The sequence below is a fragment of the Bactrocera tryoni genome, chromosome 2 (assembly GCF_016617805.1).
Source record: "Bactrocera tryoni isolate S06 chromosome 2, CSIRO_BtryS06_freeze2, whole genome shotgun sequence".
NCBI classification, from domain to species: Eukaryota; Metazoa; Arthropoda; class Insecta; order Diptera; family Tephritidae; genus Bactrocera; species Bactrocera tryoni.
In genome coordinates this window covers 45,367,227-45,392,825 of record NC_052500.1, presented here as the reverse complement: position 1 = coordinate 45,392,825, position 25,599 = coordinate 45,367,227, and the positions used below count along the sequence as shown (strand labels likewise).

General features: G+C 33.5%; 4 protein-coding genes across 7 annotated transcripts; 3 read left to right on the top strand and 1 right to left on the bottom strand.

Annotated features, from left to right (window-relative positions):
• The first annotated feature begins 2,753 nt into the window (after positions 1 to 2,753).
• LOC120768649 lies at positions 2,754 to 3,557 on the top strand. The gene is made up of 2 exons (XM_040095420.1): positions 2,754 to 2,814; positions 2,881 to 3,557. The coding sequence occupies exons 1-2, from the start codon at positions 2,774 to 2,776 to the stop codon at positions 3,419 to 3,421; spliced, it is 582 nt and encodes a 193-aa protein (XP_039951354.1). The 5' UTR covers positions 2,754 to 2,773; the 3' UTR covers positions 3,422 to 3,557.
• A 2,613-nt stretch (positions 3,558 to 6,170) lies between these two features.
• Positions 6,171 to 8,071, top strand: LOC120769194 (zinc finger CCCH-type with G patch domain-containing protein). Its single transcript, XM_040096089.1, has 5 exons — positions 6,171 to 6,276; positions 6,332 to 6,595; positions 6,652 to 7,123; positions 7,191 to 7,354; positions 7,408 to 8,071. The coding sequence occupies exons 1-5, from the start codon at positions 6,244 to 6,246 to the stop codon at positions 7,990 to 7,992; spliced, it is 1,518 nt and encodes a 505-aa protein (XP_039952023.1). The 5' UTR covers positions 6,171 to 6,243; the 3' UTR covers positions 7,993 to 8,071.
• A 2,857-nt stretch (positions 8,072 to 10,928) lies between these two features.
• Positions 10,929 to 18,461, top strand: LOC120769668 (transmembrane protein 184C). 4 transcript variants are annotated; one of them, XM_040096786.1, is made up of 7 exons: positions 10,930 to 11,579; positions 11,640 to 11,917; positions 12,072 to 12,207; positions 12,285 to 12,355; positions 12,410 to 12,503; positions 17,094 to 17,496; positions 17,548 to 18,461. In XM_040096786.1, exons 1-7 carry the CDS (start codon positions 11,280 to 11,282, stop codon positions 17,892 to 17,894), a joined length of 1,629 nt encoding a protein of 542 aa, XP_039952720.1. In that variant the 5' UTR covers positions 10,930 to 11,279; the 3' UTR covers positions 17,895 to 18,461. The 4 variants fall into 4 exon arrangements, with proteins under 4 accessions (XP_039952719.1, XP_039952720.1, XP_039952722.1 ...); XM_040096788.1 differs by having other exon boundaries at positions 10,931 to 11,579; positions 17,638 to 18,461; XM_040096787.1 differs by having other exon boundaries at positions 10,931 to 11,579; positions 17,635 to 18,461.
• A 2,639-nt stretch (positions 18,462 to 21,100) lies between these two features.
• On the bottom strand, positions 21,101 to 24,530 carry LOC120769670. Its single transcript, XM_040096789.1, has 5 exons — positions 24,014 to 24,530; positions 23,662 to 23,946; positions 22,988 to 23,607; positions 22,754 to 22,925; positions 21,101 to 21,676 (listed from the first exon to the last, which is right to left on the bottom strand). The coding sequence occupies exons 1-5, from the start codon at positions 24,308 to 24,310 to the stop codon at positions 21,506 to 21,508; spliced, it is 1,545 nt and encodes a 514-aa protein (XP_039952723.1). The 5' UTR covers positions 24,311 to 24,530; the 3' UTR covers positions 21,101 to 21,505.
• Positions 24,531 to 25,599: the final 1,069 nt, after the last annotated feature.

Sequence of the window (25,599 nt, the reverse complement as noted above, 5' to 3'; positions counted from 1 at the left end):
TGTGATGGTAAATAGATTTGAATTTTCCAAATGGTCTAAACGATTTCTGTAATATTAAAATTTTTAATTATACACACAACATTCAATTCACAATGCTTACCTTTTTCTCCTTCTTAAGCTTTTTCCTTTTCTCTATAATATATAAAAGAAATTAATAATATACATATAAGAAATTAATTATAAAATTTCAAATTATGAAATAACGAACTTACGTAACAATTTTTGGGTATTTAAATTAAAACACCCAACATTTAGTACAAATAAAAATTACGATATAGTAGTTATTTATTATATGGAGAAACTATTTACATTTTTTTAAAGTATATAAGAACAACTGACTTTTGAATTTTCAATGCCCAATAAAAGGATTTAAGCTTGTTAGCTCTCAACCATTAAATGTTTTAATCATTTTCCATTGAAAATAATACTATGATGCTTCAAATTACAAAACGTTTCATGAAATACCTTTAAATTTCACAAATTTATTTAATTTTCTTTGTTTTACATATTTTATAAGTGGTATAAGTCTTGAACGATGCAACAAATCCCTCCGTTTACATATTTTTTTGCTAAGATTTCAATCTGGCAATCGCTCGTTTCCAATTGTTAAACGTCAAAACCTACTGAACTCGATTAGCTGTCAAAGTTCAGTAGGTTTTGACGTTTAGCAATTGCTCTCTCACTTCCAGTGAGAGAGGAGTTAAACATCTCTTTATCTCTGATTTGTAGGTTCTATATATAATTTCAAAATGAACTATACTTCATAATAATAATTTTAACTAATTAGGATGAATTTAACGATTACTTTGATTTCCTTCACGAAACAATTGTTAATTTCATGTTTCTTCGCAAAACCAGGTTTGCCATATTCGCATTTTATTGAAAAAATTTATTAAAAATTTGTAATCAATTTCTTTAGAGCTGCAAACCAGCACATGAAAATGTACTGCAGGAAATTTTCTTGACCCTTTCTTAAGCGTTTTTTTATATGAAGTTTTTACATTTCTTGAGAGCTGCATACCATAGATAATTTGATACAAGTCTCTTTGGTTCGAGAGAGAGCTGTCAAAATTCACATTTATTATAACATTTGCCAATGATGCCAATGCTGAAAAATATTAGATTGGGCATTTTATAAACAACTTTTGGGTATTTTGCAGTTTCCACATTACCACTGAGGTATTCAAATAGCGCGGCGTTAACCATATTATTTTTGGGTTCTCTTTTCCCCAGTAAGCCTATATCACCCATATACATATATAAATAATTGTATAAACCACCGACATCTAATTCTACAGAATGTCAGCAACGCACTAATTTTGGCAGTTCGTTTTAACGCTGCTCTTCTGGCATCCCGCCTTTTTCAATAACTGCTGGTTGACGGCACTCTGATTGTGTTTTGTTCCCAGCTCAGAAAACAGATCAGGGTTCGCTGCCAGCTGACAAGCGTGAGAGCAAGAAAAGAGATTCTAATCATTTTATCTATGCTGGATACGGACGTTTTTAAAGAAATCTGAGCTGTCACACTGCTGAAGTGACAGTTCATACAAATTAATATGTCATATATTGTATTCCATATGCAATATGAAGTCTCCACTAGCAATACGTAGAGCTATACAGTTAGTATACAATAAATATTTGCCTGTCAAGATGCCCCGTTAATATTCCATTTTCGACAGAAATCCAATTACAAAGATGTTTTGGATTCTAGTTCTTTTATAGATAATTTGATGATATTTTATTAAATGACTTGTAAATATTATTCCCAATTTCAAAAATTATCACATTACATTGTTGAAAAACTTTGCCTTTAGGGTCAATAAGGGAAGAGACCTCAAATATTATCAGCCGTGCTCCCAATTTCACATTCACAAATTTCCTTGTGAATTCGGTTTGAAATCACATATTTGATGCTCCCACTTTCACATTCACATTGTTTTTTGTGAATCGAATCCGAGTTCTTTGTTGGCCGTGAAATGAAAAGTAAATGGCAAAATGTGTTAAAATGAGAAATTATTTTCTATAAGAAATTTTTTTTATATATCCTTTAATATTTGTAGGTGCTACTCATGACCTTTTTAAATTACTTATTTATTGGTATATACGAGTTTTTTACATTATTTGCTGATATACTCAAAAAAATCATGCATCGCTCAATCCGAAAGGAAATATTCAACAACAGCTGTTAGTGAATTGCTACAACGATAACCGATTGTGAGGCAGGGTTGACTTGCTTTGCGGAACAAATTCCCAACGATTCATTTCGTGTTCGTTATAAATTATATAAAACTTTATGTAAAGGTGTATTCTTTAATTTATTTAAGTAGTTAAGTCTAATGTTATTTCTTTTATTAGTATTGCCGGTTTTTTTGAAATTTTAAATAATTAACATTAGTTAATAACCATGTTAGTCCGTCGATGTTTCTTACAAACCGGAATATTTTTCATCGTATTTGTAACAAATGTGGGAGCATTTTGCAAGAATAAAATGGATTTTCTGTAGTATTTTATACACTGAATATTGTTTGCTTTATGATATTTGCTTTGAGGATAATCTCTTTGCTTTGATATTAATATGAAAAAAAACCATACGATTTGACTTCTGCAATCCTTGGCATGTCCAACATATTATATCCAAAATAAAAATTATTGAGTTAACTTATTTAAAGAACAATGAATAGTTTTCATACAATATCAAAGCATTCATAATTAAAAACAACGCGATTTTAAAATCACAGCTGTGGCAACAATGCTTAAGCTCGTCAGCTGTTTCATGTCATCGGAATTATTTGGGGAAAATGAAACCAGCAACATGTAAGTAATTATTAAATTTGTTAATTGATGTCATATTTTATGAGTATTAAATAATCTTCATTACAGGGGCAAACATAAAACTCAAATGCAAGATAACGTTTTCGTGGAATTCATGAAATTGAACCAGGATTTAGCCAGAGGCTTCATTAAAGGTGACCGGACAATAGCTGCTGACAAATGGCATGCATTAGTCTGCAAACTAAATGCTGCTGGCCCACCTATCAAGGACATAGCTCTCGTATTGCTCGATTGGAAAATGCATATTCGCAAAAAACTGACGCACAATAAGAAGGAAGGCAAAGCCACCGGGGGAGGTCCATATGATCAGACCTTTATTTTACCAATTGAGGAGGAAGTTGCAAAAATATTTGGTCTGTTCGAAATGGTGAATGGGTTGGATGGTGCCCTTACTTTTGGAGTACCGGAAGAGCACACAGAAGCAGAAAATGTATCACAACGCACTGAAGAGCCAATACAAACCGAAACACCAATTGTTGAGGAGGTAGCCATGAAAACCATTGCAACCAGTCTACAGAAACTTATAACACATCAAGAGGAGCATAACCGCCAACAGCTTGAGCACCACCGCATAATTCAAAAAATTTAAGCAGAAAAGTTAGAAGTTCTAAAAAGGCTGATAAATAATAACGTTTGAGGTTTTAAACTTTAACTCAACATGGTTTATGTCATATATAAATATAACCATATCTATTGTAAAAAATGTGGCACAAACAACGATGTGAACATTGTATATTTATTTTTGCTGTAGTATACAAATCAATACTACAATAAAACATTAATAATAATTAATAAAACTGAAAACTCCGAATTTCCATAATTTTACGCCTTCTTTTGGCTTCAAAAGAAGCAATTGAAAAAATAAATGGCATTTTACAATATTTATAAATTTTCAATAAAATCCTCTCAGATGCTTGTCAGCTGTTTAGAATGAGGAAACAATGGGAAAATATCGATAACAAAATTTGTGAAATTGGGAGCACACGAATTCACTTTCACAGGAAATTTTTAAAATCACATTGTGAAATTGAAATGTGAAACTGGGAGCACGGCTGTATAATTGTTTTTTTTTTTTTTTATTCGAATATTATAAATCCGTGATCGGAAAGCTGATTTTTTAAATATCTTATGCTTAAATATAAATATATATTTAACATATTTTGGACACATTTTTCTTTTAACTTAGTTGTTGTTCTGGCACGATTCCGATTACTTTGGCGGCGGGGTAAAAAAAACGAATTTCCATATAAATGGGGTATGTGCGGATAGGGTAGCTTCTCCAGAGGAGGAATATCCGAAAATAATGTAAAAATAACTAATATTTTTTGAAATATTCACGTTTAAAAATTCAAAAATTTGCACTAAGAAAACATGTTATTTCTCAATGTTTCTCTAAATTTTTTCACATTTTTCTCTTGTTATATCTAAATATACACTTTAAAGATTGAAATAAGTTCACATTTCACTTTTATTTTGTAATATTTTACCTATATTTATTAATTTAAAAATCACTTAGAACACTCATCGTTGCAAAGGCTAGATTGTTTACAATTATGAGGAAAACGAGCGTTGCCACATCTCAAACACCAAATTTGTAGGATTCTTAACGATTTTTCTTTGTTTATATACATATGTATATATACATATATACTATACATATATATGTATATGTATAATATGCGATTAATGTTTAATAAAAATAAATAAGTAAAAATCTATAATAATATTGTAAAATTTATATCATATCGGGGTGACTGAAGTAGTTTCGCGTAGTACTCCTTTCTGCGTTGGCGGCCTTCGGCCGCGCTTTAAAAAAATAACCCTGGTCGAGCGAATACCCGGGGTGACTGAAGTACATTCGCGTAGTACTCCTTTCTGCGTTGGCGGCCTTCGGCCGCGCTTTAAAAAAATAACCCTGGTCGAGCGAATACCAGGGTTGACTGAAGTACTTTCGCGTAGTATTCCTTTCTGCGTTGGCGGCCTTCGGCCGCGCTTTAAAAAAATAATCCTGGTCGAGCGAATACCCGGGCTGACTGAAATACTTTCGCGTAGTACACCTTCTGCGTTGGCAGCCTTCGGCCGCGCTTTAAAAAAATAACACTGGTCGAGCGAATATCCGGTGTGACTGAAGTACTTTCGCGTAGTACTCCAACTCTGCGTTGGCGGCCTTCGGCCGCGCTTTAAAAAAAAAACCCTGGTCGAGCGAATACCCGGGGTGACTCTAGTACTTTCGCGTAGTACTCCTTTCTGCGTTGGCGGCCTTCGGCCGCGCTTTAAAAAAATAACCCTGGTCGAGCGAATATCCGGGGTGACTGAAGTACTTTCGCGTAGTACTCCTTTCTGCGTTAACAGGCCTTCGGCCGCGCTTTAAAAAATAACCCTGGTCGAGCGAATACCCGGGGTGACTGAAGTACTTTCGCGTAGTAGTACGTTGTCTTCGGCCGCGCTTAAAAAATTCGAGCGAATACCGGGTGACTTGCTTGGCTCAGGCCTTCGGCCGCGCTTTAAAAAAATAACCCTGGTCGAGCGAATAGCCCGGGTGACTGAAGTACTTTCGCGTAGTACTCCTTTCTGCGTTGGCGGCCTTTGGCCACGCTTTTAAAAAATAACCCTGGTCGAGCGAATTCCCGGGGTGACTAAAGTACTTTCGCGTAGTACTCCTTTCTGCGTTGGCGGCCTTCATCCGCGCTTTTAAAAATAACCCTGGTCGAGCGAATACCCGGGGTGACTAAAGTACTTTCGCATAGTACTCCTTTCTGCGTTGGCGGCCTTCGGCCGCGCTTTTAAAAAATAACCCTGGTCGAGCGAATACCCGGGGTGACTAAAGTACTTTCGCATAGTACTCCTTTCTGCGTTAAAATAAAAAAAATATATTGAGTTTCGTTATAAAGTGGTTATATTTTTTGGTTATCTTGCACTAATATTCAAACAAAGTTTGAGTTTTCATTACAAAATGGTTAAATATTATTATATAATATTATTACATAATATTCGTATATAATATTACATACATATTTGTTTATTAAATTAAATAAAGAACATATCCATATGAATGGATAGAGGAATTTTTGGGAAAAAGGCATTTCAGCGGCGCCAAAGAAATCGGAATTGTGCCGTTGTTCTTGTTATCACCGCACCATTCTGCGGAATTCAGATCAATTTGTGTAATTACACTGTACGCATTGAAATATATCCAGTTTATAGTAGTCGTGCAGCTGTCTATATAACTGTGTCCTTAAGAACGTGTGTATTTTAATATCTGACGGATGTCGCTTGAAGTCTGTCGCTATCTATGTGTTCAGCATATAACTTATAATTTCTTGCAAAAACTTGGCAATACTTTTGTCAATATTTATTTGTTTACTCCACCAAATACAAAAACATGGTTTTCAATTAAATATTTCGTCAAAAATGGATATAAATACTAGCGAATATGAATCACAGGTAATTAATTTATTTCTTATCAAAAGCTTTGAAATTGACTGCACAAATTGTTTAGCTTCAGATTGTTGAAGAGTCCTTAGCAGTTACTGAAAATCAGGAAGAACGTCTTGCACTCAATGGTCTAAAGGCAGATATTTTAGAACTTATTGCATTAACAAAGCAGACAAATGCAGAGCAATCCTCTAATAACGATGATGGATGTAACTTCGACGAAGAACTAGAGCGTTTTAAGAGTGAAATGGTACAATTAGATAACGTTCAAAGCGATGCCCAAGAAGTTACCGAAGAAAATATTGGTGAACAGTTAACTAAGCTTAGAGTAGGAGTTATTTATTCCTCTTCACTGCTTAAATAATGATTACATTTTATTGAAAGGTAAAACTAGAAGATATGGTTGGTCAGAAGTGTACTGCACCTCATGAGCATACCTGGGGTGCAATTAGTTACCATAATGCCATAGTCTGTGGAATTGAAGATACGGCAAATATGGATAGTAATGGTCAATTAAAAGCTCGCTTACGAGTCTTGTTTACTAATCCCACTCATCGTGAAATGTTGCCTTGTTCATTCTACCTGGAAGGAGACTGCCGATTTGACGATGCACAGTGTCACTATTCCCATGGCGAGCTTATAGATGTCGAAAAATTAGGTGAATATACTGAACCAGATTTTACACGACTTGCTCGCAATTGCGTTGTGCTTGCAAAATTGCCAAATCGCCTTTGGCATAAAGGTCGTGTACTTTGCGCTAATTTTATAGATCAATCATGCCGTGTACGTCTTGATAAAGATGATGATAAACGAGAAAGGGATTTTCCCTTTGAAGATTTGCTACCAATATTTCACGGTTTGTAATACTTTTAAGACACAGATTGTATGGATTAAAAATTAATGTAACATTTTTAAATGAACAGATGATGATTTATCCAGCGGAAGCTCTAGCGAATCTTCTACCGAATTGAGAGAATTAGAAGATTCAGGAGATATCAAAAACATAAGGCAAGAAAATTTAATAGAACAAAGATTGTTTGAATATAAACCAACACAACAACTTGGCGAGTGGGAAAAACACACGCGGGTAGGAAATAAAACTCCTTATAACATTCTTATCTATATGTATGTATTAAATAGGGCATCGCATCTAAAATAATGGCGAAAATGGGATATGTTCACGGTTCTGGATTAGGCTCAGACGGAAGTGGTATTGTCATACCTGTTACAGCACAAATATTACCTCAAGGCTGCTCACTTGATCATTGTATGGAGTTACGCGAAGCAGCTAACGGAGATAAAGACTTTTTCAGTATAGAGAAAAAACTGCAACGTCAAAAGAAAAAACAGGAAAAGATGAATGCGAAATCATATGAACGAGAATTACAGCGAACAGATGTATTTTCCTTTATTAATGATAATATATTGGGTGGAGGATCTGAAATAAGGAAAGCAGTGAAAAATGTAACACTAAGTAACGAAACCACCAAATCGTTAAATGTAGCAAGTGTGCGCATTTCGGACGACATACGACGAAAAGAGCGAGAAATTGCAAAGTTACATCAATCGATGGATCGTAACTCTGTTGGCTCAGACCTATACAAACGGACTCAACAACAATTGCAAATTAAAGCACAGGAACTGAAAGCTTTACAAAAGGAGGAAACTATTCTTTCTAAAGAACAAGTTTCACGAAAAACTAAAGATAAACTATGCGTATTTTAAGATGAACTGTAAATGCTTTCTTGCGTATAATATAAAAAAAAATTTAAAGCTACATACATATATATGTATGTATATGAAATTATGATTTCGAGATTATTGTCCAAATGAGGAATGACTTCAAAATAAGATATACACTCGTCGAGAAAAAACCCACGTTGTCACTATTTGCTCAAAATTCACTATTTGGCTTTTTTGTTATGTGACTACATTAGGTTTCCGTTATTTCTGAAATCGTTAGCCTCCGCACGTTTTTATTTCAGTATTTGCGGTATTTTCTTTTGAGTAAGTTGTGAAAACAAGTAAAGTTAAGTCGTAAAATGGTTGGCATAAGTGATTGGAGCGTGCGCAATATAATTAAAAATTATACGAATTTTAATTCATTATTCTGTGCAAAATGTTCAGAATAATCTTGGATTACGAGCGCGACGTCCAGCCAAAAAGCCACTTCTCATTACACGAATGAAAAAACAGCGACTAGAGTGGGTAAAATCACACAAAACTTGGACTACATCACATTGGAGAAATTTTATTTCTTTCGATGAATCAAAATTTAATTTGTTTGGACCCGACGGAAATGCTACAGTGCGTCATAGGAAAGGAGAGCGTTTTTTTTTTTTTTTGGAAAACTACGTTTCGTCCAATGTAAAGCATTCGCCCTATTTAATGGTATGATGGGCTCTAACCAAGTTTGGTGTTGGGCAGCTTATTATTCTAAAAAGATCTATGAATGCCGAAAAATATATTGGAATTTGGCGTTTAGCCAACTATTGAACAGCTCTCCGAACACACCCAAAAAGTTTATTTTCAGGATGATTGAGCACCTTGCCATAGATCCAAAACCTTAACTAAAGCATAAAAATATTGAGATACATTTTTCAATAATTCATTACATACACTTACAGGTTACAAAACAATAAGATTTTTTTTATGAAATTAAGTCCCTCACGGGGCCAGGAAACAGATCTCAATCCAGTTGAGAACCGCTGGCATTATATGGGCAAAAGGATAAGAAAAAGCGTCCAAAAAGTCTAAAAGAAATGGAAAAAACTATTGAAGCTATGTGGAATGAAGAAATTAATAAAAATGATCTTCAACGTTGTTTGAATCCATGTCTAAACGAATAGGTGAGGTTATTAGGAGGAGGGAATGTTCTACAAAATACAATTTTTTTTTATATAAAAAATGTTATTTTGATTTGCTATTTATTCAATTGGTAAAACATAAAATATGTAAATAATTTGTTTAAAAATTACATAATTGTTCATAACAAATTTTAGTTCTGTGGTTTGTTATTTATTTAAGAAAAATATTTAACTTGGGATAACATGAATCTAACAGCCTATTCTAGTTTCGTCACAAAAATCACCATCCTTACTATTGTGAGGTTTTTGATACTTGTGAGGTTTTCCGTACGCTAACGTGATTTCAATTACCTCACAAATTTGTGAAGTGTGAAAGAAAACCTCACAATACTAAATTAATTGTGTTTGTTTTAATAATTTAAATATTTTTAGAGAATTTTGCAGTTATTTTATTGAAATAGAATAGAGAAACTTTTCTTCCAAAGGCGTTATCTGTTATAAATATAAGTATTTGTCTATTACAATAAATATTTAACTTACGGTGTTTGTACATTTTACATTCTTCTAAGTATGAATAAATAGACATATACATATGTACATACATACATATTTATGTTGACATAGTTTGGACATAATATTTTATTTCTATTTATGTATGTATGTATGTATTTAATACATGTACGAATAAAAAGATATTTTTGTTTATGGATATTTGTTCTTTCATATTTTAAAATCCTAAAAACGATGAAAGTATTATATATGTACCAAATTTATTACATTTGCAGGGTAAATTTTAGAATAGCATCTGCACCAGAACCAAATTTTGCACGAATTAATAATATATTGGATTAATATACTTGTATATCAATACATGAATATAATGAAATTTTCATATTCCCGACAATTGGATCTCATTTGTTTACAAAACAGTATGATCGACTGCCTTACAGCCCTATACTGAGAAAACCCTACAACTCATTGGTGAGGTTTATTTTGTGAGGTTATTCTTACTCACACTTCACAAGAAAAAAACTCACCACAGGAGGTGAAAAGCACTTTGCTCTGAACCAACTGTTTTACAAAAACAAAATAAAGAAATGGACAACCAATAAAGGTGAGTAGTTTTACAAATCTATTAAATTTGGTTCATTTTTTTCGGATTTTAAAACGAGAAAGAACAACTTAGGAGCAGCTGAAGCACACAGTATATTATTTAAACATAAATATCTCTTTATTCGCACATGTTTTAAATACATACATATGTACATAAATACAAATAAAATAGTATGTCCAAATTATGTCAACATACATATGTATATGACTTTTTATTAATACTGAGAAGGAAGTAAAATGTACAAACACCGTAAGTTAAATATTTATTGTAATAGAATACTTTCATTTATAATAGATAACACCTTTGGAAGAAAAGTTCCTCCATTCTATTTCAATAAAATAATTGCAAAATTCTCTAAAAATATTGAAATTATCAAAACAAAGAACCGATTTTGTATTGTGATGTTTGCTTGCACACATCACAAATTTGTGAGGTAATTGTGAGCATTTGTACTTTTGAAATTATCTCAGCATACGGAAAACCTCGCAAATAACAAAAACCTGCCAATAGTGAGGGTGGAGATTTTTGTGAGGGCACAAGAATAGGGCTGTGCTGTTAACTTGACATGAATGGAAATTTGGAAAAGATAGAATGTGGCAGTATAAAAGTGTGTGTATTGCAACTTAAAGGAAATTCTTGAACGTGTAACGGCGGGGTTAGTCAACAAATCAGAGGTGTTTTTTTCTAGATCAACATTGACACAAGAAATTGTAAAATTTTAACATTTTTTTTGTTGTCCGTGCATATAATTTGCATATGTACATACTTATGTTGAGATTGTTTTCATAGATCCTAAGTCTATTTATGAATACTAAAATTTATTAAAATCGTGTGCATACAATTTATTAGAAAAAAGTTTTAAGTATTAATACCTTAGTGAAGTGAATATGTTCTCAAATATAAGTGATATAAAGAATTCTCCGTCTGAAAATACAAATGTTTAAATTGGGCCATAATGCCCAATCGGCAGATGCCAACTCGATTACGATTCAGATAGGAAATTTTACTCTGGGACTTTTTAACTGTAAAAATTAATACCTAAACATTTTTAAAATTGTATCTACTGTAGAAATTAATAAGTTCTTAATTAAATGTGTCCCATAAATCTGAGACGTTTTTGTGAGGAATGGCGTATCTGGATACGACCACTTCTAATCGTCACGTATTGCATATTTTTAATTATCGTGGTTCCCCTGCTTATTGTAAATTCTGTAAAGGATGGCTTCAAGCGCAATGACCAGCTTATACTTATTGGTGGTCTATTTGTATTATCAGCGGTACCAATTTCTATTTGGCATATTATTCAACATGTCATACACTTTACAAAACCGATTTTGCAGAAGCACATTATTAGAATTTTATGGATGGTTCCAATATATGCCCTAAATGCGGTAAGCTTACATTTATAAATATATTTGTTATAATTTATTATTTGTTTCACTATTTTGCAGTGGATAGGTCTGTTTTTTCCAAAGCATTCCGTCTATGTAGACTCTCTTCGTGAATGTTACGAAGCTTATGTGATTTACAACTTTATGGTCTACCTATTACACTATCTCAATTTGGGTATGGATCTAGAAGCAACGATGCAGTATAAACCTCAGGTGTATCATTTCTTCCCACTTTGTTGTATGCGACCTTGGGTAATGGGTCGCGAGTTTATACACAATTGCAAACATGGAATTCTTCAATATACCGTTGTTCGGCCTATTACCGCCTTTATTTCTGTGTAAGTATTAGTTAATTAAGAAATGATTTGTTTTGCTTAATTTCTTGCTTTCTTATACATATGAGTGAATAGATATGAACTTTGATAATATATAACAACAATATAACCAGTTAATTTGAGGAAAAATATAAAGTATTAATTTACATTTTTCTAGTATTTGCGAGATATGTGGTGTCTATGGAGAAGGCACATTTGCTGGAAATGTGGCATTCCCCTACATCGTAGTGATTAACAACATTTCACAGTTTGTGGCTATGTATTGCTTAGTACTATTTTATAGAGCAAATAAAGTTAGTAACAATATATAAATATAATAGATCGAAATATTTGCATGACAATGATTATTCCATATATATAATTTTTGCAGGAGGATTTGAAACCAATGAAACCGATACCCAAGTTCCTTTGTATCAAAGCAGTCGTTTTCTTCTCGTTTTTGTAAGTTATTTTATTACTCTATTTCATTTACTTAGTACACTTTTTTCTTTGCAGCCAAGGTGTAATATTATTTTTATTAGGCTACTATCAACTTTTACAGAAAATAATCACACTTGGAGATAATACGAATTTGGCGTCAATGCTGCAGGTATGCAAATTATACGAATGTCATATACTGCGTTGCAAAATTAAAATTAGCCTTCTCACATATATAATTCACGTATTATTTTTTACAAAAACCTGCCAAAGTTATTGCGAAATTTAAATTAAACTAGAACTTTTTAATAAAAAACGGTTACTAGACTATTGAAATGATAATTTTAAACATATACACAGATGGGCAAAAGTATTCGCCACTTAACATGCTATATGTATGTACATGAATTAGGCTCAAACTATAAAAAAATTATTCTAAATGTTAGTTTTTACGTTATATTTCAATAAACTATATTTAATACATTCATTCTTGACAAAAAACTCGAATGAAAGATAGTAAATCTTAATATTTAAGCTAAAAACTCCAGAAAGTTCAAAATTGCTTGGACAAAAGTATTCGCCACTTCCTGTATACGAAGCTTATGGTCGACTTAAAGAAGCTGCTGCGTTTACATAAAAATTTGTATCTGGCAATATCATAGCTTGTATCGTTTGTGAGAATGTGTCAAATAATTTACCGTTAGTTTGTATTTTGCACAATCAAGTAAAAATGGGTCGTAAGGGTAAAGAAACCACAGAGGAGGAGAGAAAAATAATCGTGAACTTATTAACTAGTGGAAAATCTATAAAAGAAGTGTGAAAAAAATCCCAAAACTGCATCTTCAAAAATTGCAGCAACAATAACTGAAGATTTGGACATAACCGTACACCCTCACACAGTTCGAGGTGTGCTGAATGAAGCTGGGTTCAATGCCAGGGTTTGTCGCAAAAAACCTTGCATAAGTAGATAAATAAGAAAAAGCGCTTGGATTTTGCAAAAGAGCACCAATCCAAAAATATTTCCTTTTGGGAAAAAGTGTTATTCTCCGATGAAAGTAAATTTAATATCTACCGCTCAGATGGTCGTATTTTAACATGGCGGAAAAAATACAGAACCGGAACTTCAGAACTTGCAAACCACAACGAAGCACGGTGGTGGTGGGGTTATGGTATGGGGGTGTATGGCAGCTGCAGGCGTGTGTAATATATGAGACTATGAAAAAAGAAAACTACTTGGCCATTTTAAAAACAAATTTGAAAGCCAGCGCTGACAGCCTTTGCTTGGGAAATTATTTTTATTTGCAACATGATAATGATCCCAAGTATACGGCTGAGTTTGTACGGCTTAGGCTTATTTATAATGTGCCCCATTTACTGCGAACAGTCTATTGTCAAGAATGACTGTTTGGAATATAGTTTATTGAAATATAAAGTAAAAACTGACATTTAGAATATTTTTTTATAGTTTGAGCCTAATTCATGCATAGCATGTTCAGTGGCAAATACTTTTCTTCATCTGTGAATATCAAAGAAGAAAAGCGTTAAATTCGGTTGCTATAATTCTCTCACAAATATAAAATTTCCCATACAAGGACTTGATTTTGATCGGTCAGTTTATGCTATATGCTATAATGGTTCGATCTGAACAATTTCTTTGAATATACATATAAACTTAATTGTGAAAAAGTTCACCTTTGTGAAACACGTAAATAGAATATTCTTGCAGACCTTTAACCCTTTCAGTGGATTTGTCGAATATATTCGACATTGGATAAGCGCGCTTTTTCATGTCAAAAAAGTAACTGTAAACGTGCTCATAAGTTCTTGTTGTTAAATTAGTTAGTCAGGCAGAGAGCATTTTAATGAACATAAGCTACATTCAGTTTTCTAAATTTTAGTTACTTAGTTAATTTGATCTTTTTGCTGGGTTATCAACAAGATTGTTCGATCGGCTATATTTCAACATAAATTTAGGTATTTACAATTTATCAGAAGTGTTTGACAAAATTATATGTTAATCAATAGTGTTTAAATAATCGTTCTTATCAAAAAAACAAAGAAAAAGTAATTAGCGTATACCTATAATTCCCAATATATTGTTGTCGAATATAATTGACATTGACCCGCAAAGTAAGTTTTTTTCCGATTAGAAAAAAAATGTATATAAAAGTTTGGTGATTTATAATAAATTTTCAGAAAATATGGCATATAAAGCTTTAAATGATGATGAGATATTTGAAATTCTTGCAAATTGTTCTGATATTGAAGATGGAAATGAGTGCCAGTGTGAAGATATGGTGGAATATGATGTCGAAAAGGTGGATGGAAATACTTTTGAAGTGATAGAACGGGAAATTATTCCAGATTGCGGTGAAGCCTTAGATGAAGTGTTAGATATGGAATTGCCGCTTATCACTGAGGCCGAAATATCTGGAATGGGTATATCAGTTGATAATGAGCAGCCAAGGTCAAGCATACAAACTCCATTGACCTTCACAGCAAAGAAAGCTATTTCTTGGAGAAAAAATCGAATAGAACATTCTTCGACAGCAATTCAGTTTGAACGCACATAAGATGCTGCAGATATTGAAATTGGTACACCATATTCATATTTTAAAAAAATACCTTACTGATGATTTCTTCATTGGAACTGCGTATCATTTTTCAGAGAGAACATGACCAGAAAACGTTTTTTTTTCTATTAGAAATAATTTACATTTGGTTGATGTTATGGACAAAAAAGGGCAGAATAGAGATCGACTTTTTAAAGTTCAATCAATAATAAACACAGTGAGAAATCGTCTTTGGAGCCGTATGATTTCTTATTTATCAAGGATTGACAACTCCATTAGATAAAAAAAATAGTGAAGGATGTTGGTTTCGATTCTGCTGTTGTTCTTCATCTATGTCAACGGATTCCAAGTATGGCCATTGGTCACAATCTATTTTTCGACAACTACTTTCCTTCTTACCAGCTTTTCGAAATATTGAAGCAGCGCAAAATTAATGCCGCCGGAACCATTCGTGTTAATAGATTCGCTAATCCCAAACTTCCTAGTGAGAAAGAAATGAAATCAAGAGGGCGAGTGTTTTCTGCTGAATGCATTGACGCAAATGGTGTTGTACTTATCACTCGTTGGTATGACAATAAAATCATCAACCTGGGGTCGAATTTTGTTGGAATTGGAGTTAAAGATAAGGCTAAACGGTGGGAAAAAGATTCTAATGAATTTATATGCATTGACAGACCACAAGTTGTACGTATGTATAACGAGAGCATGGGCGCAGTGGATTTACTGGATCAAATGATTCAATATTACCGCATTGACATTCGTTCTGTCAAGTGGACACTTCGCGTGATAATGCACTTGTGGAATTGTCTTTGGCAGCGGCATGGTTGGAATATAGACGCGACTCCATGAGTTTTAGGATCGCTGTAGCAACAAAATTGCTTTCTGCAGAACAGGAAAATACACAAGGGGACATAGCACGTAAACGAGGAAGACCGTCGAAGACAAAGTCAAGGGGCAGCAGCCAAATAGCTTTGCGTTCTGAAAGTAACACAGAAAGCGACAATGATTCTATGTCGCCTAATCCGCCTAAGCATAAAAGAAATGTCCAAACACAACCACCGCCAGAAGTTCGTTTGGATCAAATAAGGCATTTACCGGAATTTTTAAATGTTAAAAGCGCAGGACGTTGCAAAGCCAACAATTGTGGTAAAAGTTCCTTTATAATATGTAAAAAATGTAACGTTTATCTCTGTGTAAAACGAGAAGCCAATTGTTTCTTGGAATACCACAAAAACCAATAAGTACAATTATAAAATCAATTAATTTTCAATAAATATGCCATATAATTTGAGAGAGAATTGCATTTTTCATATAACAAATTTTGGTGTCTTCCAGTGTCAATGTCGAATATAATCGACATGCCCTAACTGTAAATTGCGATATCACAGGTAAAAATAAATATTTTTTTCGAACTTAGGAGCATTATATTACCTTAAAAATAAAGTTTTAGATTTTTTTTTCCACTGAAAGGGTTAAAGTCTGGGACTCTCACAAGTCCAGGGGACACTTCCACACTCCATGCACCTTGATTATCCTGTGTCGTTCCCTAGTTCTAACGATACTTAAGTACGTAGTGTTATCTGGTCACCATATACTGATATATAAGTGAAAGGCCTTTTACTTGAAATATTTCCTTTGTTATTTTCTTTTACCCCTTACCACTGGAAGTAAAATATTTAAATAAAAAGAATGTTTTCAGCTGAGATTGTATATCAAATCTGATTTTATTTTTGTTGAGCAGCTCCTTTTATACAAAATTCTTAGCCTATTTGATTGAAGATTTAATAATCACCATAGGGGTTGTTTTTCTGTATTGTATTCTTATCACATATTTTTCTTTTGTTTGCTGCATTTTGTATATTATTGTTCAAGTAATTTGAACAAATTCTCCTCAGATATCATTCGCACTTGCCTCTATTTACTATTCGGTCTTGTGTTTTCCTCCCTATATTTATCATGTACTACATTCATATTTATTCGATTAGTGTTTCTTTTCTAATTAAAGAATAAATTTAAAATGTTATATTTCATAAACCAATGAAAATGCTAAAGAGGGGCACTAGCATGCTACATTCTTTAATATAACACAAATATTCTAACAGTTTACACAATTTAATATAAGTGACTTTCCGTTACCTCCTTTTCAATTCGCTATGTGAGAATAATCAAAACTTTATTTTTTATTTTAGAATTTTCTGATTTGTATTGAAATGTTCATCGCCGCAGTGGCCCATATTTACAGTTTCCCGCACTATCCGTTTCATATCAATTCGCCTCAATACTGGAATAATCCAAATCATAATTGGTGCCGTGCGTTCCTCTCAATGATGGACATATCGGATATGCAGCAAGATGTGACGGAGCATCTGGGAGTAGTAAGTAGTTCGATTAGTCGACATTTTCAAGGTCGAAACACATACCAGCCTCTCTCTCGTGGACCCCGCCGTTCCAGTAGTGAAACGGAATATTTGATGAGTAAGCGAGAAGATGGTGATAGCACCACTGACGGTATAGTTAGTGACATGCCCACAACAAGCTCTATGATCGGCGATGTAATGATAGTTGGCGGAGGTGGCGCTGTTATACAAAAAGGTAATAGAAACAAATATTATACGAATTTCGCTAGTAAACCATTGGTTAAAGCCAATCGCTACGGAGCTACTGATAATCTTTTATTGCCTGTTGGCGAGGTCGCACTAACAACTGATTCTACATCTCACATCCACTTAGCAGGCAACCGTGCACCGCACAGCGCATCAACTAAAGCGCCGACAGCCACCAACATAACAACCGCTGGAACGCATTCCAATTTCGGTATAAATATACAGAAACGGGAAGTGCACTCACGAGAATACTCACCACAGCAATTATATGGGGCTCCTGTACCCAGTGGCAATAGTTTCTTGCAGGCACGAAATATAGGTGGGCATTCCGACAGCATTCCCGAGGCAGATGATGATTTTGTCTCTTTAATTGGGGCTGGCAGATGACATCGTAATTTCGAATGTAATAACCGCAGTCAGAATATCAATTCATCGGCAGTCGAATCGACGTCAATGTCTGTATCGGCTTCGGTGAACTTTTCTAGTAGTCTTAAACTGTCGACAGGCGAGAGTGGCAGTTGCAGTTCCTCTGATTGGCTAAGTACGTCGCACTCTGAAGATAACAACGACAATGACAGCAACGACCACCACGATGACAACAACTTAATACCGAACGATGCTAATATTCGTGATATTCGGCAAATGAGTGACTTAGGGGGGGATAACATTGTTGGTAGTGCAAATGTTGCTTATAATGTTGAGCAGCATGGTTGCATTGAAATTTCACCGAACCACGTAGCCATGAGACGATCACGACAAAGACCTACAAACAACGAGCACATCACATAAATTTCACGGCGACGATCCTCCACAAATTTTAATTTCTTGCATAATTTGTATTACTTATTATTACTTCTTCTGTATATTGTTAGAGTTAGATATGCTTAATATATACATTGAAAACACTGTAGTCATGATGTAAAGTAATCAATTATGATTTGTTAATATTGGCAATATGACGTCTTATTTCAATTATTTTTAGTTTGTAAGCTCGATTTTTTTTTATTTGTTTACAATTTGCATTTAATCGCCCGCTTGCCGATTGCAATCCGTTTTAAAGTTGTTCAAACAGTAAATTATGAATTCATACTTTTTAAATGCATTCTAATAATAACAACAGTTATCAGTAGCGTAATAATGTGGCCTTTTTATATGAAAATCGTAGCGAAATTAAAGTTTTATTACAAAAAGACTGGAGGATTAAATTCTTAAACTGCTTAAAAAGCGGATTTTTTTTTACTTTTTCGATCATTAAGCTTTTTTTAAAACCAAAATCAAAAAATTCTATATTAGTATGACTCGAAATTTGTGAATCCGTCAAGAGGGATAAAATGAAAAGTTGGTACACAATATACAGTGAATCAAAAAAGTTTTGGCACACCTCAGTTTTTCCACTTTGCTTCAATATAACTTTTAATTAACTGAACATACCAAACAAAAAACAAACATATTTCTTTAAATAATGTTTTTTTAATACATATATACAAAAATTAATAATACAGAATTCATACAAGTAGGAAATAATGAAAAAGAGTCATATGCATATCAAAAAAGTGTTGGCACAAAATATAAAAATGGTAATACAAAAGATGAAGAAAAAAAAATTGAAAATGTTTAATATTTTGTTGCACCTCCCTTGGCTTTAATAATCGCTTGCAAACGCCTTTGCATACTTGCGACCAAATGGGAAATCTCCCGACTGGGAATATTGGCCCATTCTTCCTTCAGAGCATTTTTAAGGGATTCTTTCGAAGTTATTTGGTGCTTGCGAATTTTTTTTCAAGCAAATGCCAAATATGCTCAATGGGATTGAGATCAGGGGAGTGTGGAGGTGTTTTCAGCTGCTTGCAGTTATAAACTAACCACTCTTTAACCAAACGCGAAGTTTGTTTGGGATCATTGTCTTGCTGGAACTGCCATTTCTGTCCATTTAAGCCCAATTTAGTTACGCTCGAAAGCAAATTGTTCTTCAAAAGGCTTAAATAAACAAGCTTATCCATTTTTTCGTCTATAAAAACAAGATTCCCAAGTCCACTTGCCGATATACACCCCCACACCATTACGTTTCCGCCGCCATGCTTGATTGTTTTTAAGATGTTATTTTCTTGGAGCTCCATGTTGGGCTTTCGCCATATATTTTGAGACCCATCCGTTCTAAATAAATTGAATTTGGATTCATCGCTAAAAATCAGGTTTTTCCAAAAAGTTTCAGGTTGGTGTAGGTGAGCTTTAGCGAAATAAACTTCTTTTTTTTTGTTAGCTTTTGAAATGTGAGGCTTTCGTCGAGGTACACGACCATGATAACCGCCCAGTTATCCCCAGTTGTTTCTGCATTTTTTCACTCAATTTTACAGCCGAAATTTTTGGGTCTTTTGCCACTGCGCCAACAATGGATCGTTCCTCCCGATCAGAAAGTGTTTGGCCTCCCAGATCTGTAATTGCTTTCTATTTTTTCGCTGTTTATGTAATAGTTTATTACATTCCTTACACTGGAAAATGATCTATGGACAATTTTTCCTATTTCGCGCAATGATTTTTTTTTCCAAGTACAGATTGAAAATGAGTTTCCGCACATCAACGGTTATCTGTTTTCCGTGACCCATTTTGCTCAATCTATGTCAAGGCTAAACATATTACTAAAAGTCAATTGCTCTAATTATTCATTAATATGCAATATCTAACAGAAGTCACCAAAAACGGGATCAAAGGAAACTTTTAAGTTGACTTAAAGAGGAATATGCAAAAAACATGATGGGTGCCAATATTTTTTTGATGGGGGGGGTGAATGTAACGGTATATTTTCGCTTGCATTTTGTTTTGTTTCTACCAGTTACACTATGTACAAAAATAATTGAATGAGATTATTTTTTGTTGCTTTTTAACTATCATTCTTTAGAAAATCAAAGTGTGCCAAAATTGTTTTGATTCACTGTATATCGTATATTATTTATATTTACATTTTCACATTCTAATTCAAAAGTTGAAAATGTAGAGAAAAAGTTTGTAAATTCAGTGTAGTTAATTAGCAAAAAGTGTGAAATATATGCAGCACACTTACACGGGTTATAAATAATAATATGGTCTTATAGCAAAATAGTAAAGCGCTTAGTTACGAAATAAAATTATAAAATATTATACAACAGTTCCCTTAATTCCGTGTATTTGTATGTAAATCATAAATGAAAACTAGCCGCATTAGAAATACCAAGTTCAACATAAAGAGTCAAGCTAAATCAACGCAATGCAATAGAATATTCAGAATAGTCAAAGGGATAAAGTGATGTTTTTTGTGCTTGCAAAAAAATTCTGGCCGATTCAGCATTGGTGTCACATATTATTCGGATATAAATTAATTTTCGTAGTCATAGTATGAAACCATTAATATTATTTACTCTTTAATATTTTTTATCGTTTTATTATTATTATTATTACAATTAACAATAAAATGGACGTTTAAGTTCAAAAATTATTAAAATATCGGAATATTAAGTACATATTTGGACTAATAATGCAACGACATTATTTTACAAAAGACCTTTCGGACGTACCAATCGAATATATGTATATAGCACAGCAGCTAATCCTTTCCAATATATATAAATATATATACGGTAGTATACATATGTTTGTCGTCTATTAGAAATTGAAAAAAATTTTTAAAATTATTGTACAGTCAAAATGACTGTCCACCGAGTATATACATACATAAATACCCATACTAAAACATTTTTAACGACAAACTAAACACAAAATACAGATCGAAATAACGTTAAACACTTAAAATTAGAACACTGGAATCATTGACTGACCGAACAATACGTCGAGACATGTCTTTTCTGCTTTAAGGTCTTCAATTACCCAAACATAATAAATATGCGAAACAAAACTGATTGGTTATGTACTCGTAAACTCGTATAAATGTTGTTAATAACTATTACTAACGCCAGGGGTTAAAGGCACGAAAAATTAGGCATTCATCAACAAAAGGTGTATATTAATCAATTGTTGTAATTTGTGCGACCGCCTAGCTCTAATAGGTAGCGATCAGGATGATCCATCCAATCAGCTGCAGTTAATTTTACAGTCCGTTGCCGTTCAGCTTCCTTGATTTGCCATTTCTTAATATCCAATTGCACATCACGTGATGCCTTGTCACCACAGCCCCATACCTGTTAAGAAATCCATTAAAAGAGAGAATGAGATATGCCGTCTGATAATAAGAGTGCGTGTACGCTCATTGCCAACCTTTCTACTTATATACAAATAAAATTTGCTAAAAAACCTGCATTCGTATGTATATTTTAAACATACCAATATATATGTATGCACAGCAGGTGTGTCATTCCTACTATAACTTTGTATGCATTGTACATATGTAAGCATATTAACCCAAATAACTCTTGTAGCTACTCCTATATGTATTATCCCGTTACTCTGAAATTCCGTTCCACTTTTGCCTGTATTTATTATATTACATTGACATGTATAAATTAAGTAAAATAAAAGAATTATGTTTTATCGATATAACTGAAATATTTTACTTAAATTTCCATTATTTGTGGATTATTTAAACTAATTATATGAATGAAAATATTTCATTGTAAGATTGTATATTTTTGAATTCACAGAAGCATCAGACTATTAGCGACATATAACAACTTTTCAGTTAGCCAAATTCAAAAATTATTTGATGAATTTAGATGGTTTTAACATATTTCAAAGCGATGTAGGATTTTGAAATAACAAAGAGGAAACCTATTTTATGGTTTGTAGAAATATTAATAAAGTTGTGATACAGACATGTAAGGACTACATTTCAAAAAAAAATAAAAAATAGTTACATTACCACTACTAAGTAATTTTTACGTTATTAATAGATTAAATTAATACATGAGAATTCCACCGCGACCTTAGGTCTATTGTCTCCTCTCCTAAATCACTAAGACTCACAGAGCATCAGCATATTGATAACGTCCAATATTCTGCTGGGGGCTAGCGAAGCTATGTGATTCCTATTTGGAAACTTGGATCCAAGGGAACATTATTAATAAAGTTGATACACATTTTGTGTAAGGACGATTCCGTTAACCAAAAAATATATAATGACGATGATTATAAAGAATAAAATTTTTTACAATTGAGTTATGTAAGTTTCTACTACTTTACTAAACCTCTTTGAGATAACTGGATAGACAAAAGGTCTCATTGATTTCCTCAATTTTCAGACTAATCTAATTTATACTGACCTCAATAGCAGTTAGCACAGCAGCTAATCCTTTGCAATCCACATTTTCGAAGTGTTCGTCCACAGCGATAACAGGTTTACGTGGATCTGAACCAGCACGAAGCCCCTTTGGATAGCCACGTATGCTGGTATTTAAGTATAAAATGTTGGGCTTTTTTTCCAATATCACAAATCTTAAATTAAAGCATGTTTACAATTTATATAGACTTTTGAAGTAAATAAAATAACTGCTCACTTTGGAAAAAGTTGAATTATACAACTGCCTTCGCCTCCTGTATATAAATGAGTTTCTTTCCATTCATTTGGCGCAGCGATGCAATACGTCTGATCGTCCTTGGTATGTATCAACACAAGCGTTGGGCCGCGATAACCAAGCACGTGATGCAAAAAGCGATTAGCGCCTAAACCATGTTCATTTGAGTCATACAGTAAAGTCCAATGCGAGGGCATCATAGAAAGTTTCTCCTTAAAGATTTGAGCTGCAGATGATTTATTGGAATTTGGTGATTGTATCGTTTGTGGCTTAGAAAAAAGGGGAGGTAGTCCTCCAGCCAATAACCATGCCTGAGATAACGGCATTAAAGATTCAAAGGTCGAGACACCAGCATCCTTACTACCTGCATCCGGGAATGGATTTCGTTGTTCTAAAACTGGTGTTTGAAGTTCTATTCCGCATGATTGAGTTTGTTGTTCGAGACCTCTATATGAAGTTGATAATGTGTGTAAACAGTATTTGTGCACCAACAATACTAAACGAATAAGGTTCTGTTCAAACCATCGACAAACAAAACCGACACTAAGGCTGTCGTGGCTAAAAAATATTGATTTAGTCACCGAACCAAATGTACGGTTAATCTAAAATAAAAAATATTATTGAAATTTGAAGGTGAAAGCTTAAGAGTTACATACTGCTGGACAGAGAACTGCGTTGCCCGAATGTTGCATAGCTATTGTGTAGCAAATGAAAAGTAAGCGTGTAACACCCTCCTTTGTAATGAAGTCTGGATTGTCTTCCTCCGCGTACATTTTTATATAACACTCTAATATTTTTTCATCATCCATTATACCAAGAAAACGTTCGCATTGCTGACGGAATGCCACTGTACCTAAATAAGCAGTTCTAGCTTTCGATGCTAAATGCATTAGGCGAAATAATCTTTTGCCTAAATCAGCATATTGAGGAAAAACTTGTGACTGTAAAAAGTGACACAATGTCTTATGTCTCAAAATAGTGTGATAAGGAAAAAAAAATATTACTTACCACAAACACGTCTGAAACAATGCCATTGACCCCGTGCTTGGCAGACTTTTCTTTAAGAATTTCAGATAACTTTTCTATTGGCACGAGCTGAGTTAAGTACTTTTCCGTAACATCCGCACCTGATGCAGATCTACTCATGGATCGCTCTGCCTTTAACATAGCATTATTATTAACAATTGAATTTCCATCACCTATAGGAATAGTTTGCGTGGATTTGGGTGGTTTTTCCTTAGCACCACCTGACCCTCCATTCGGCCCATCGCTTCCGGAGTCACTCCTGGAGTTTGAATTGCCCATTGGTTTGTATTTATATTTGCTTCTGCAAACATTCACGCTTGGAAATTATATTGCAGAAAGTGCGTTCTTCTTTATTAAAAACAAAAAAGTTTGTAGAATCTACGGCAACCACAACGTCTATCGCAACTTCCTCTACCGTGATCACAACACCAACCAGAGATAAATTTTATTCCTGACACCAACAATTCAAATGGCAAAATTTTCAATCTTATCTCGTATTTTTTTCATAAGATTGGTATCAGCTGTCATTATCATTGGTCATCGAAATTTGCATAAATATTCGAAAGTATCAAGGTTGCTTTTTTCTGTATGCAATTAAAGTTTGTACAACTTATAAATTTATTGTTACTTTCGGAAGAATTTTAAAATATAGTCCTTCGTTGCAGTGTTAAAATGGATATGGGCGGAAAGGGGAAGTTCTCCATATTAATAGTTTATACATACTGTGATACAGTCACAAGTCTCTAAAATTGAAATTTTAAATTATATACTATGGCACAATTCCGATTTCTTTGGCGCCGCGATTTGATGGTACCGTTGGAAAGAGGAAGTCCTCCTGATTAAAAAATATATAGGGTTATAGGTACCGCAAACGCTTAGTTTACGAGATATTCGACCTTAAAGTTCAAAAATTCCTAAAATTCGAGCATTTCAACAAGCTATTTTACCGCATTAAACACACTTTACTCACATTTTTCACTTCAAATTAATTAATTTAAACTATAAACTTTTAAATAAATCCACATTTTACACTTTTAACAGTTTTTTTACCGAAGAAATCTTTATTTTAAAAAATTACATTTTTACACTGTAGTGAACATCATGTGTGTGCTAAAATTACGACGAAATGGAGCGCTGCCATGTGATAATAAGGAAATTCGCTGAAATGCCTTTTTTCCCAAAAATTCCTCTATCCATTCATATGGATATGTTCTTTATTTAATTTAATAAACAAATATGTAATATTATATACTAATATTATATAATAATATTTATACCATTTTGTAATGAAAACTCAAACTTTGTTTGAATATTAGTGCAAGATAACCAAAAAATATAACCACTTTATAACGAAACTCAATATATTTTTTTTATTTTAACGCAGAAAGGAGTACTACGCGAAAGTACTTCAGTGCGACCCCGGGTATTCGCTCGACCAGGGTTATTTTTTTAAAGCGCGGCAAATGAAGTCGCCAACGCAGAATGGAGTATTACGCGAAAGTACTTCAATCACCCCGGCATCGCTCGACCAGGTTATTTTAAAGCAGGCCGAAGGCCGCCAACATGCG

Coding starts and splice junctions, on each gene's coding strand:
- LOC120769670 (XM_040096789.1), bottom strand. CDS start 24,310: ATGGGCAATTCAAACTCCAGGAGTGACTCCGGAAGCGATGGGCCGAAT. Junction 23,947..24,013: donor TTGTTTCAGACGTGTTTGTG/GTAAGTAATATT, acceptor CACTTTTTACAG/TCACAAGTTTTTCCTCAATA. Junction 23,608..23,661: donor ACGCAGTTCTCTGTCCAGCA/GTATGTAACTCT, acceptor TTTTTATTTTAG/ATTAACCGTACATTTGGTTC.
- LOC120769194 (XM_040096089.1), top strand. CDS start 6,244: ATGGATATAAATACTAGCGAATATGAATCACAG. Junction 6,277..6,331: donor CTAGCGAATATGAATCACAG/GTAATTAATTTA, acceptor CAAATTGTTTAG/CTTCAGATTGTTGAAGAGTC. Junction 7,355..7,407: donor AGTGGGAAAAACACACGCGG/GTAGGAAATAAA, acceptor TGTATTAAATAG/GGCATCGCATCTAAAATAAT.
- LOC120768649 (XM_040095420.1), top strand. CDS start 2,774: ATGTCATCGGAATTATTTGGGGAAAATGAAACCAGCAACAT. Junction 2,815..2,880: donor GAAAATGAAACCAGCAACAT/GTAAGTAATTAT, acceptor TCTTCATTACAG/GGGCAAACATAAAACTCAAA.
- LOC120769668 (XM_040096785.1), top strand. CDS start 11,280: ATGTGTCCCATAAATCTGAGACGTTTTTGTGAGGAATGGCGTATCTGG. Junction 11,580..11,639: donor CAATATATGCCCTAAATGCG/GTAAGCTTACAT, acceptor ACTATTTTGCAG/TGGATAGGTCTGTTTTTTCC. Junction 11,918..12,071: donor ATTACCGCCTTTATTTCTGT/GTAAGTATTAGT, acceptor ACATTTTTCTAG/TATTTGCGAGATATGTGGTG.